Source organism: Rhinoderma darwinii, chromosome 1, assembly GCF_050947455.1.
Source record: "Rhinoderma darwinii isolate aRhiDar2 chromosome 1, aRhiDar2.hap1, whole genome shotgun sequence".
In the NCBI taxonomy this organism is placed as follows: domain Eukaryota; kingdom Metazoa; phylum Chordata; class Amphibia; order Anura; family Rhinodermatidae; genus Rhinoderma; species Rhinoderma darwinii.
In genome coordinates, this window is record NC_134687.1 from 342,807,742 (window position 1) to 342,821,969 (window position 14,228).

Sequence of the window (14,228 nt, forward strand, 5' to 3'; positions counted from 1 at the left end):
GCGTTTTTACGGTCGTGTGCATGGGGCCTTACTGTATGAATCCTTCGCGGTCGGTACTGTGGTTGCCATGGTATATTGTCATCTTAGGGTGATGACGTTTCGTCCACTGGCATATGACCGTGGTAGCCAATAGCTGGTCACATCGGTGACATTTTGCCCTATCATGACAATATGCAGCAGGGGACGACAGTACTGGTACGTTTATTAAAATTTTTATTAATTTAGAACCGGTTTCTACATATTAGAAAACGTATTTAATCTTCTACAAATTCCCCACCCGATACGGCACATTAACCCAGCACCAGACAACCCGCTGACCCCATAGCACCAGTCCTACCCATCCCCAGCGTGTTCAATTCAACATCCCAGTACAAAGAAGGCTTTCTACGGCAGGCCGTGCACTGAATGGGAAGGCAGGGAAGAGTCACGTGACCAGCCTGTAGCACGTGACTTCTACGTCATCAAACCTACCAGGAGAAACTCCATTCTAGACACGACCGTACCGGGGAGAGGGGAGGCAGAGGAGGAGAACAGCGCCTTTCGTCCCTTGCCTTTTCTTTTCTCCCCTGGCACCCAGCTGTAACTGGCAGCAGCACCATGCCAGCCTGTGACAGGCGCAGCAGATGGGACTCGTCGTCCCCTTAGAAGAAAGCAGCAGCTATAAGGAGGCAGCGTTCTCGTCAGACAGCCGCTGCCTGTGTGCACTGCGGTCCTTGTCTTTCCACTCCGCCGTCTCGTCTCTCACTTTTTATTGTTTCCTGTTTTTCTAGTGTGTGTTTTTATTCTTCACCCCCCCCTCCCCATTCCTTTCCTTCATCCCACACCCAGTTACCAACCCCTGCCCTATAGGAGTTTCTCATTTGACTGCCCAACCCCTGGGAATACCCCGTAGGAGACCATAACAAACCGGCTCAGAAGAGGGACCGGGCGGACGAGCATTGCTGCATCATGGGATGCTGTGGGAGCACGCAGGTAAGTAACTCGTCCTGATGTCGATAATCCGGCATGTCCCTGTTTCTATGTCCTCTCGGATGATGTTTCTTTGGTGTAAATGGCTGCATGTGGATAACCACAATGTCACCAAGTATAGCCGAGGAGAAACCAAGTTCCGATCTGGTAATCCATAGAATGGAAAGTCACTACTAGTAAAATGGCCCTGGTTCCGTATTTGCATTGAGATTCTCGGCCGACCACTGGCGTAGATTTCCATTGGCGGGATCTGATTGTCTTGTCCCCATTCGTTGTCATTATATATGTCCAACAGGTGGATGGTATGAATTATATCCGCTGTATACCTTCTCTAGTTCACCATGTTACAGTTCAGTGTGAGAGACGTATATTTAGTGCCAAATGGTATCCGATCCTGTCGCGGGGAAGCAGGCAAAACTTTCCCAAGAAAACCTTAATGGGATCTGATCGCATTTTTCACGTCCCAACGTGAAGCTTTAGTACGGCCATCTGAATGAAGACCTATTGCGTTGTTGTCTGTGCTACCAAGACTGCTCCGGAGTGGGGCACCTGGGAATGGCGCTTACGTACTAATTGTTCATTCTGCTAGGCTACGGGGTGTGGAAATGGCTTATGTTTTATGATTGGTTTGTTCACCATACTTGTGGGATATGGTGAAGATGTGGAGAATTATTTCTAATGTGCAATGCACCAGGTTTGATATATTTTGGGATAGTTGCACCATTTACAGGCATATACTGATGTGCCCCAGTTTTTGGATGATGCCAGCCTACCATGTTCTGGAGCCTGTTCCACTCTAGATTTCAATCACTGGCATCATCAAGTTTCATGATGTACTGAATAGAAACCGGTATCTGTATCTTCTACATGCCAAGTCTTGTTGGCGCTTAACCCTTGCCCTGCAGCATTTACTTTCCAGAAGCTAATTGAGGTGCCACGAGAGTTTTAACATTCCTACCCTTTCATGTTTTTCCCCTTGTGTAGCCTTAATTGTTCTGTTATTATTGAATGCATTTATATGAAGATGTGCTTTTAGCAGCATACAACAAGCTGCAATACCACTCCATCATGCCATGCAGTGATTTCCTATATACGGATGATCACTGGGTTGTAGTTGCCACATTGGATGAACCTATATCTTTTAGAGCTACCTGGATAGGCTATAGTGTATGACCGTTTTAGAGGATGCGTTTCAAGTGCTTATGTCTTTAAGGTCATGCCTCTGAAATCCAGGTCATGTAGGATTTAATGTAAGCCTGCTGAGCATTCCCGTCCAGAACTGGCAGGCTGAATGCCATGACGCGTTCCTTCTCCTGTGGGATTTTTCTTGCTGCCCTGGTTATCTGGAGTTCCCAGGTAGAGTATTGCAGCGCTGTGACTGCATCCTCCTCATGGAGAGAAGGAGAGGATCCATCACTTCTCCGCTGTCACTAAGAGTAATGGAACGCCACTCCGGAGAGTGAAAACACCACTTTAGTATTGAGCTGCTGTCACAATTTTGTCAAATATTTTTAATGGCATACGTCACTCTTGGGGCTTCTATCATGCCGCTGTGTTGGTGCACTGTGTGTTTATTAACGTGACAGTATTAACAGTGCGATAATTGCAGCGCATATTATCGCCCTGGAGTCTGGGCCTTAAAATATATTGGTCATGTATAAAAAAATCTCAGCTGTTCATTCTCATGTAGAAGAACATAATGTAGGGCAAGGATTTGAAGTACTCGTTTACCACCACTGGCACATTTTATTCACAAGCATCTTTGTTTTGTGCCAGTCATGTCGATAAAACGTCATTTTCTGACTTTAGCCTAGGGCCTCATGCACACCTCCGTTGGCCGTCGTACGAGCGTTAATGACTGATCCGTAAAACACTGGCCGCACACGGATGGCTTCCGTGTGCAGTCCGTTGTTTCACGGACCAAATCAATGAGAAGGCCGAGAATGTTCTGTAAAAAACGGACCAGAGTAGGACCTGTCCTATTTTTGACGGAACGGCCACACGGTTCCGTTAAAACAATGGAAGTGTGCATGGCCCATTGAAATTAATGTGTCAGGATGCTATCAGTTAAAAAAAGCTGATAGCACCCTGACGAAAATAACTGAAGTGGGCATTTGGCCTTCATGATAAGTCCCTGTTCAGACTAATGGATCAGTTTTCGAGCTGATAAATCCCATTGACTAAGGTTGAATACCCACGCGCGAGATTTTGTTGCAGAAATTTCAACCACTGAAAATCTGTTCTTTTTATCTGGATGGAACTTGCAGAAATTCATGCACCTGCTGCGGAATCCATCCCATTCAGATGAATGGAACTGATTTTCAGTTGCAGACATTTCTTCAACAAAATCTGCCATGTGACTGCACCCTGAGGCCGGGCTCCCACGTAGGGTAAACGCTGGGGAATTTCCGCAACGGAATTCCGTATTTACAGTAGCAGCAAAGTGGATGAGATTTAGAAAATCTCATTCCCACGCTGTGGAAAAAAACACTGCATAAATGTTAATTGACCTGCAGTGTGGAATTTTATTCCACGACATGTCAATTTATGTTGCGTTTTAGTTGATTTTCCGTTGCAGGTTTTCCCCATCGAATTCACTGGGGATGAAAATGCCGCAACAGGAAGCAAAGTGTTCCGACTTTTGCAGCGTATTCGCAGCGTTTGCGCCGCAAAAATCGCAACTACGGAAAACAAAAAATCATACTTACCAGGAACGCCCTCCTTCTTCCTGCAGTCCGGCCTCCTGGGATGATGTTTCATCCCATGTGACCGCTACAGCCAATGACAGGCTGCAGCGTCACATGGCCTGCAACATCATCGTTGGAGGCCACACTACGCGCAGAGAAGGCGAAGGGGGTAAGTATGAGCGCTTTCTTCCGCAGCAATAATTCAGTTGGAAAAACTGCACCACAATGTGGTGCGATTTTTTTTTTCAGAACGCAATCTACTGTGGTTTCCAGGTCGGACACGCTGCGTGATTTTTGCGCAGCATATCCGGCATTAGGCTGGGTACCCATGTAGCGTAAATGCCACAGAATTTTTGCCACCGGACCACAGAATTCTGTGCGGAAATTCCGCAGCATTTATGGTAGCGACAAAGTGAATAAGATTTAGTAAATCTCGGCCACCTGCGGTGGAAAAAAAACGCAGAAAAGTTATGTGGAAAGTGTTCTGCAGTGCGGCTTTCAAATCCACAGCATGTAAATTTATGCTGCGTATTCTGAGCGGAGATGCTGCGTTTGTGACCCATAGACTTCAATGGGGAGAATAAATTCTGCACTAAAATATGCAAGTTGTTTTCTGCAGCGGAAACGCAGTAAAATCCTCTGGAAATTCGCAGGTGCACATGTAGTTTGCTATAATCAATGCTTCACACTAAGGCCCTGTTCACACGGCAGATTTTGCGTGGCGGGGTCCCACTGCAAAATCTGCTGCAGAATTATTCCTGCCTTTGGCACGAAGATTCCTCCTCCCATTGAATTCAATGGGGGGTTCCGGTGGAATCTGCCCGAAGATCGAGCAGGACGCTTCTTTTTCCTGCTAGCGGGAAAAAGCGTCCGACTCCCATTGAAATGAATGACGGATTCCGCCGCAAATTTGGTTCGTGTGAACATACCCTTAATCCTCAGGTAAAACTGCAGCAATGTGCACAGCAAAAACACACTATTTACTTTGGATTTCTGTGTTAGATTTACCAGTGTTTTTTTGAGATTACACCTGCAGATTTTCTGTTGCAGAAAATCTGCAGCGTATCCTGTGTGTGGGAACTTACACCCAGGGGCCCTATGCACACGACCGTTAAAATTATCCGTATTTGCGAACCGTAATACAGTCCGCAATTACGGACCCATCCGCTTCTATTGGCCACGGACACCTCTCCGTATAGCTACGGATAGGTGTCTGTGCCGTAGAAGTATACCGCAAAAGATAGAACATGTCCTACCTTTTGCGTTTTATGGGCCGTGCTCTTATACTTTGTATGGGAGCACGGGCCGAGAATGCGGGTCGTGGCCGGCCGTGCCCGCAGTCGCAGGCTGTGATTACAAGCACGGCCATGTGCGTTAGGCCTTGTTTACAAATTGCAGATGTGCTGCAAAATTTGCTTTATGTTTTTTTTTTTGTTTTTTTTTAAGTCAAAACCAGGAACAGAACCTAAACAGAAGAAATATATAAAAGAGCCTTAGGCCTTATTCACACGACAGGGAAACTTGGCCGTGTGACAGCTGCTGTTTTTTTTTTTTTTTTTAACGGACGTCACGGATGCATTAAAAACTGTTCACCCCAATGGAGTTAGCCACACAGCCGTTTTTTTGTTTTTTTTGGGTGGCCTGTTTTATCGGGCTGTCAAAAAATGGAACAAGCCCTATTTTGGGCTGTTCTCATGGCCACACGACTCCCATAGAACTCTATGGGGCAGTGTAAAACACGGCCATCACTTAGATGTGATTCGAGTGACGGGTGTTTTTTCTGCCGCTCACTCTGTGAGGAGGAGAGAGAGCGAAATGCATGTGAGAAGATTTTTTTTGCCAGTAGTGTCGGACATTGCGGGGGTAGGTAAGGGTGGCTGTGTGGCGCTATATACATACACGATCCTAGAGGAAACCACTGTCTAGGAGTGGAGTCCCCCCAGAGCGTTGCCGGGTATTCCGCACCAGGAGAAGCCCCTGACTTCACTATCCATATATGGACAGTGACGTCAGGGGTTCCTCCTGAAGCAGAATCCCTGGCCAGAGCGTTGCTGATGCTCTGGTCTGGGATTCCGCTCCTGAAGGAGCCCCTGGCGTCACTATCAATATATGGACAGTGACGTCAGGTGCTCCTCCTGAAGCGGAATCCCCGGCCAGAGTGTTTTTAATGCTCTGGTCGGGGATTCCGCTCCTGGAGGAGCCCCTGGCGTCACTATCCATATATGGACAGTGATGTCAGGGGCTCATTGAGGAGAGGAATCCCCGACCAGAGCGCCGGCAATGCTCTGGCTGGGGATTCCACTCTTAGGAGCCCCAATAGTGCTATGTACAGTTAGGGGGGGGGGTGTGTGGCACTACCTCTGAGCGGGCTGTGTGTGGCCCTATCTAGAGAGGGCATCAACATCTACGATTGCTGTCTGAATCCCCGAGAAATCCGCTAAAGCTGCAGTACACGGTTCAATGGTTGTGAGGACATGGTATAAAATAAAAAAAATAGCAGAGAAAAAGCCAGAAACCAATGCAAAGAAGCTGTGGGTTCAAACAAAGCCCTCTATACTCTGAAAGCAAGAGAAAATGGTGACGGCGATCATATGACCTTCCTGTGGGCGTTTTTAGTGGGTTGGGACCAAAAAAATGTACAAATGAAATTCATCCGTTTTTAAAACCGTGCAAAACTGGTCACAATTGGCGGTTAAAATTGAAAACACAGCCCACAACGGCTGAGAAAGACGGACCCTGTTGTGTGAATAGAGCCTTATAGGTCTGCTCTCCTGGTCCCAATTCTGGTCTTGGCATAAAAAAATGCATTCAAAATCTGCAATGTGTGAGAGAACCCTTCGTGTACGTTTTACACGTAGCGTAAACGGTGTGGAATTCCGGCTGTGATTTTCTGTGCGGAGTTTCCACAGTGTTTCGAAAAAGAAATATTCATACTGCAGATTGAGAATCTGCATCGCAGGTCAGATTCCGCACTTCTTTGCTGCAGATTTTGTTCAAAGCTCATCCACTTTTCTGCTACTCTAATATGCTGCGGAATTTCCACACAGAAAATCTGGTTGGAAATTCCACATTGTTTACGCTACATGTGAACGTACCCTTGTGATGAATAGTCGATAAAATTCAAGTCTGACTAATTAAGGGGCCGGGGAAGTACTTGGAAGTCTTGGTCATGCTCTTTCAACCACTGTCGGACATTTCTAGCCATGTAACATGTCCCATTGTCTTGCTGGAGGATTCCATCAGCCCCAGGGAAGACAAACCGCATGTATGGGTGGATGTGATCTGCAACAATGGATTTATACCCAGATCGGTTCAAAGTGGCTTCCACATGGATGAGTGGGCCCATAGAATGCCATGAAACAATTCCCCAGACCATAAAGCTGCCGCCACCAGCTTGTGTTCTTCCAGCAATGGTTGTAGGGTTTGTTCTTTGATGTTTGTCGCCTGATACGCCAACATCCATTCGTTCGATGAAGCAGGAAACGTGACTCATTGGCGAAGACAACCCTTTGCCAATCATCGGTGGTCCAATTCCGATACTGCCGTGCAAATTGAAGCCTTTTTTTCCCCCATGCACCTTTTGTTAGCACAGGAGCAGTGACTATCCATCTGCTTCGGAGCCCCATACCCAGTAGGGTTCGCTGAACTGTTTTAGACACACGTCCGGTGGCCCCCTGGTTGATTTTTCACTGCTCCACTGTAGCATGTCTTTCGACCCTCGTTCACCTCTCATTTCAATGGCACGTGGTGCTCCGCAGTTTCCACGTCGGTTATACCCAATGGTGCCGTTTGTCCACTCACGATGCACCTTCACCACAGCAGCACACGAACTGTTCATAAACTGTGCTGTTTGATAATACTGCCCCCCCCCCCTCTTTGGTCGAATGTCAATAATCCTCCCTTATTGCAACTCTGATAAATCGCCCCTTTTACCCATCACAACACATCACTTCCTTCATAGGCTACGTGCTGCCAACGTCGAAAGTAGGAGATGATCATAATGTGCCTCGACAGTGTATTTTTGACATTGCATTCTCAGCCATTCAAATTCAGATTTTTCCAGGTGTCCTTTCTTTTAAGTGACATTTTTTCCTATTTAAATTCTAATAGGGCAATAGTGGAGGTCCATTTGCCATTTATTTAGGCCAGGGACATGTGCTCTCTTCTCTTCATTTTTTAAGATGTTTTTCCCTTTTGAGTACTGCTGGGCTTATTGTTTGTACTTTTTCATGTATAAGGTAGATGAGAACTAGCCATCAATTTCTCTAATAATTGTATATGAATTGTGAGTTAGCCACACAGGTGTACACCAAGCACATATGAATTATTAACAGAGGGGATAGTAGGGAAAATTGTGTGGTCTAATTATGAATTATTGATATAACAATAACAAAAAAAAATTGTTTTTATTAAAGTAATTTTATTAAAAAAATCCCTTGTGGTACAACTGGTCATGTGTGAGTGACCCCCACTGTCACACTAAAATGACTGGACAAGAATCAGCCATCAACCGTAATTTGACAGCTAATTTATGTGTCAAAACTAATAGGCAGGTGTTACATTTATTTATATATATATATATATATATATATATATATATATATATATTCAATCACAAAACCAAATCAGTGGTGTAATGATATGGGTTATAGGATGCACTTGTACATAGATGTCTACATTGGCGCCACAATAGCGTCCGTCTGACCATTGGCAGTTTTGACTAATAGATCAATTGTGTCACGGCTTATTGTTATTGCAAAGAAGCTGGAATGCTGGCAAAACGCACATCGGGTGCTTTTTAGTTTAAAATCCCAATGGTTCAATTATAATAGCCAGTGTCGTAACATACAATCATTAATAATCTAACTTCAGTTCGGTTCTGCCCTTCTACACACGGCACGAACAAGAACCTGTCAACTCTACATCTGGACACGCTATTCAGCTCTCTGGATGTCATTGTAATGGTGTGCGGGCCTCCGCAATACAGAGCTGAGTCAGGCCTCATGCACACGACCGTAGTCATGTGCCTGGCCGTGATTTTTGGGTCGGACGGCTGCAGAGTATCACCTGCGGGCCGGCCGCAACCGCGTGCATTAATTTCTATGAGCCAGGACTTCAAAACACGGCCGTAATAAGACATGTCTGTTCATTTTGCGGTCCAGGCTCCTGGGGCATGCACGGACCGTTGAAACCAGTCATGTGCACGGGCCCATTGAAATGAAAAAATACATTAGTGTGCATGGGGCCTCACGCTTAGCACCTCTGTAGCAAACACACCACTTATACAGCGAGGTGTGTTTGCAAAATACACAATTGTAATACATTCGGGTACTTCACTAAGGCTTTGTTCACATGTGCGTTGTGGTCCCGTTCTGACATTCCGCCGGAGGTTTCTGTCAGAACTGAACCCTGAACAGACACAAACTGACACAGATGTATTTCAATAGTGACGGATCCGGTGCCCATGGTTTCTGTTTTGTCTGTTGTGCACCGGACCCGTCGTTTTGCCGGAAGCAATAGCGTAGTCTACTATCAATGGTGATGGAAACGGAAACCTCTGGTTTCCGTTTGTCTGTTCAGGGTCCAGTTCTGACGGAAACCTCCGACGGAATGTCCGAATGGGACCCCAACGCAGATGTGAACGAAGCCTAACATATTGCATAACGCTGCTCTTGGTAGGGCGGTGCAATTGCAAGCGGCTTTGCAATAACAATAAGCCGTAACACAATTGATCTATTAGTCAATACTGCCTATGGTCAATCATAGTTTTTACTGCTGTTGCACGAATTACGCGCGTCACACGGAAGTGCTTCCGTGTGCTGCACGTGATTTTCACGCACCCATTGACTTCAATGGATGCGTGATGCTCGAGAAACGCACAAATATAGGACCTGTCGTGAGTTTTACGCAGCGGACACATGCTGCGTGAAACTCACGGATAGTCTGCACGGCCCCATAGACTAGCATAGGTCTGTGCGACGCATGTGAAAATCACGCGCATTGCACGGACGTATATATCACGTTCGTCTGAATAAGCCCTTACACTGTGTCGTTCTATGCAGCCATCGTTTGGGGGAATGTAGGAGTTTACCACATACGGTTACAAATTAAGGCCCCATGCTCACGACTGTACCTGTAATCACGGTCCGTGATTACGCGGCCGGCCGCTGACTTCTGCGGACAGCCTCGCGCATTTGTGGGCCGTGATCCCATTATAATATATGGGAGAACGGTCCATAAAATAGGACATGTCCTATTTTTTACGGAAGGTTTTTACGGCACGGACGCCTTCCCGTGAATATACGGAAAAGTGTCCGTCAGCCATAGAAATGAATGGGTCTGTAATTTTGGACAAAATCGGTCGTGTGCATGGGGCCTAAAACAGTGTCCTGTAAGCGTCTAAAATCCCCCCCCCCCAGCGGCAGCTGCAGTTAGCCAGAATTTTGGCAGCTATGGTGCTCTTTATCATGAAAACAGAACTCCATCTGCCATAAAGATTCTTTCATGCACACAGAGCTTAGGTATGTTTTTCACTGCTTTTTGGCGTGTTTTTTTTTTTTATCACTTTGTTTTCTGGCCTAAAACGCTGCGGCTTGATCTTGGGAGGCTATAGCAAAATATGAAGATGTCTACATACACAGCACTTTTGTTTTTGGGGTTGGTGGCTTTTTTTTAATCTAAATGCAGCATGCAGCATTGAGGTTTCTTTTAGGTGTATTCCTTCATAGGCTTTACAATAAAAATGGCACCAAAAGACTTAAAAGAAAATGTAAAAAAACTGCGCCATACCTTTTCATGGTTTTTATCTGGTATTGCAGCACAGCTCCATTGAAGTGAATGGAGCTGAGCTGCAATACCGCACACAACCCATGGGCAGGTGTGGTGGTGTTTTTCAAAGAAAGCAGTCATGTTTTTCTATGGTATTGTGCACATCTGCGTTGGAGGCTCCGTTAGGCGACTCCATCGCAGATCCAACCTAGATTACCGGAGATAATTCTCTGTTAAAATCACGGACACCCCGACGGAGAGCCGACTGAACCCATTAAAGTAAATGGGTTTCATCGGCCTCCAGCGGTGTCCGTTGTGCAACGGAACCGTTGCTTCTGTTGGAACACGCTGACGCAGGTGTGAGGGAAGCCTAACCCTGGACGACGCCTTTAAGGGTGGACGTTCAGTCCAGAGTCCGTCTCTTAGGATAGATACACATGTAACAGCTCTTGTCTGCAGTGATTTGCTGTAAAAAACAGCCAGTTTTCAAATTACTGTTTATGTCCACGCATTTTTTTGCAGGTAAACCGCAGTTTTACCTGCAAAAAATGGATGGACATTACAATGAAAACCGCGTGTTTGCGTTTTTTGTTTTTTTTTTCAAAACTGTATTTGTTCCATTTTTATAGATACAGCAAATTAAGAGGTATTGAAACATTACATATATTAAACAATATATCAGAACAGAGTAAGTATATCATCAAGGGATGGATCCATGCACCATAGCATATAAGGAGATCTATGTATGTAGAACACTTACAAGTGAAAAAAGAAACCGTGTAAATACAAAAAATAAAAGGGGTTATGTGGGGACCAGAAATGATTAAGTGTACTCACTGCAGTATGTGAGCCCACGCGCTGATTCTGAGATTTTCATCGATTTTATTATAGCGCTGCCGAGGGACCGGAAGTCCAGTTGCACAGCCTTCTCTGATGATGATACGACTCCTCGTCATGTGAGCGGCCCTGTTGTACTTTATGTACAAGTGGTAGTACAGTGGGGCCGGTCACATGATGAAGAGTTGTATCGCCCTCAAAGAAGTTTGTGCAACTAGACTTCCGGTCCCCCGGCAGCACTATAACAATCTATGAAAATCTCAGGTTTAGTGCGACGGGGGATCGAAATGTATATTAGCGAGTGTACTCACATTCTGCAGTGAGTACACTGCTAATAATTTTTGGTACCCACATAACCCCTTTAAGCATGCATTATAGAACTGTGAGGAAGGATGTAAGAAAGAATAAATGGGGGAGGGGTTACAGAAAACAAAAAGGGAGGGAGATAAGGGGGGGGTTTGCAAAAGTAAAGTACATGGAAAAACAGATGTCAATTCGGTCTTGTGAGATCTTATAAGACCTCGTACATGAAGCCTGGTCATCAGGTCAATTGTTTGTTAGAATAGAGGATGAGGGTAAGGGTGGAGCATAATTAAGTTCTCGCAAAGTCAACCATGGGGATCACAATTTAAGAAAACGGTCATGAGTTCTATTAGACAAACTCAAGAGTTCCTCGAACCTGCAGATCTGGTTGACTTTAGTCAGCCATTCCCGGAGAGAAGGAGGAGCGTGTGTGCGTGGTTTAGAATGCAACAAACTTCTGACATGTCAGAAGTTTTGATTGGTGGGCGTCCGAGCACTGAGACCCCACCAATTGATAAAACAAGGCGGCCGAAGCGCTCGTGTGAGCGCTGAGCTGCTTAGTTTCTGTTTGGCTTTTTCCGGAAAGCCGATTTATCGGAGTACGTGCTCATAGACTTTCTACTGAGCCCGTACACCGCTACATTGATTTCCGTAAAAAGCCAAACACAAACTAAGCGGCTGAGCGCTCACACGAGCACTTCTGCCGCTTCGTTTTAGCAATATGTGGGGGTCTCCGTGCTTTGACCCCCACCAATAAAAACTTCTGACACGTCTGATATGTTACCCTTTAAGGATTTGGCTGCTCCTATCAAATGGGTGGCTATATTTTGTATAGAAGTAGAACTCTAATCAGGCATGGCCAAGAGAAGCATTGGTGAAGAGAGGGAAAGTGTGGCAAACTAAGGTAGCTTACGTATAACCACCTCAACTTGTTTCCAAATGTTAGCATGGTTTTGATGCGCTCGGCCGGACAGAGGCTGCTAGGTTTATCCCTACCCTGCTTGGAACTCCGAGCTGCTTTCTTTTGCCTTGAAAGGAAACAAATAGAATGTTCTGATGGATGTTTCAAGCGCTATCATTCATAGTTTAATGGCATATTGAGATAGAAATCTGTTTAATCTATGTATAATATTTAAGAGAACCTACTGCTCAGTGGGTGAGAGGCTTGAAATACATGCCTTGTGCCCTTCATTGGTGTTTGTTATGGGTGTAGTCCTTTTAGTGGAAAAACACATTATGAATTGCACCTTTTTTTTTTTTCTTCATCGATATAAGTAAGCCTTGGTTCATATCTGCATTGGGACTACGTTCATGGGCTCCGTCTGACTTTTCTGTCGGGAACCCATGAACGGAATCCAAATTAAACAAACGGTAACCATAGGTTTCTGTTTGCATCACCATTGATTCCAATGGTGACGGATCCAGTGCAAATGGTTTCCGTTTGTCACCGTTGTGTAAGGGTTCCTTCGTTATGACGGAATGAATAGTACATTCGACTACGGTATTGATTCCGTAAAAACTATGGAACCCTTAAACAGTGAGAAACGGAAACCATTTGCACCGGATCCGTCACCATTGAAATCAATGTTAATGCAAACTGAAACCTATGGTTTCGTTCATGGGTTCCCCTGACGGAAAGGTGCGACGGAACCCAACGGAGCCCCGACGCAGATGTGAACGTAGCCTAAATGGAAAAGGGTTAACCAGCCAGAAAGTATATCTGTTTTGTTCACGTGTGATAAATGTTACAATATCTTGAACACGTGGATTTGATATTGTCCTATGAGTAAGAAATTGAAATACAGTAAACATAATGCATGCTGTGTTGAAGTACACTGTATCGCCACATATTTTTTAAAAATGCTGATCTGCTATGAATACATAAAACTGTGTACCTTTTAATACCACCATAAATATTTAGGGCCCTCGTCCGGTTTCCCGGAATTTCCATTAATGGCTTATTCTGTCCTTGCAGGAGCGCCACGGCCCCTTGGCTATTGTTCCAGACTCAGTGGCGCTTCCTACATCCGTTTGTGTGTGGTACACAGGTCAACGAGTTCAGTAATAGCCGTGCCTAATGTTATGTGCTAATAGATGTGTACACTGATGCAGAATATGTTGGCGCTATATACAATATATAATTACAATCATACAGCATCTTTAGATTTTAACATTGTGGTATGTACTAGTCAACACATTCAGCATGGTCCATCGTGGCACACTTAGACCTATGCGTTTTCTCCTATGTTAAAACTATTAATATAATTATTTTTTATTCACTATCATTAATAGTAGATGTCAGGTTTGGACTTTTCAAGTCACTCCAGAGGCCACTTTATTGCGGGTTCCTTCTACAAGAAGTCACTTTGGTACTATTGTTATCAGAACCACAATGTAAATGGTAATTTTCCCTGCAGAAATGCTAGAGGGATCTATTGGGGAACTGCCCTGTAAACCTTCATTGTATTAATGAAGCATAGGAGGAGAAAACACCGAATTAGCTGAAGGGAAAACCAGAGTTTCCCATGTGAATTGAAAGCGGTTGTACAAGATTAGAAAAATACTGCGCCACTCTGTCACAAGTCTGACTTCTGAAACCCTCAGCGATCAGCTGTTATTGCCAGGAATTTCAAAACCAGTTCGGCTTCAATACAAAAAGGGGTT

At 45.0% G+C, this 14,228-nt stretch overlaps 1 protein-coding gene across 1 annotated transcript in view; it reads left to right on the forward strand.

Annotated features, from left to right (window-relative positions):
* The first annotated feature begins 465 nt into the window (after positions 1–465).
* The window catches only part of SLC44A1 (solute carrier family 44 member 1), a 126,167-nt gene continuing 112,404 nt past the window's right edge, over positions 466–14,228 (forward strand). Inside the window, exon 1 of the mRNA XM_075826032.1 lies at positions 466–972. Coding sequence (XP_075682147.1) covers positions 949–972 — 24 coding nt within the window. The 5' untranslated portion in view covers positions 466–948. The remainder of the gene's footprint in view (positions 973–14,228) is intronic.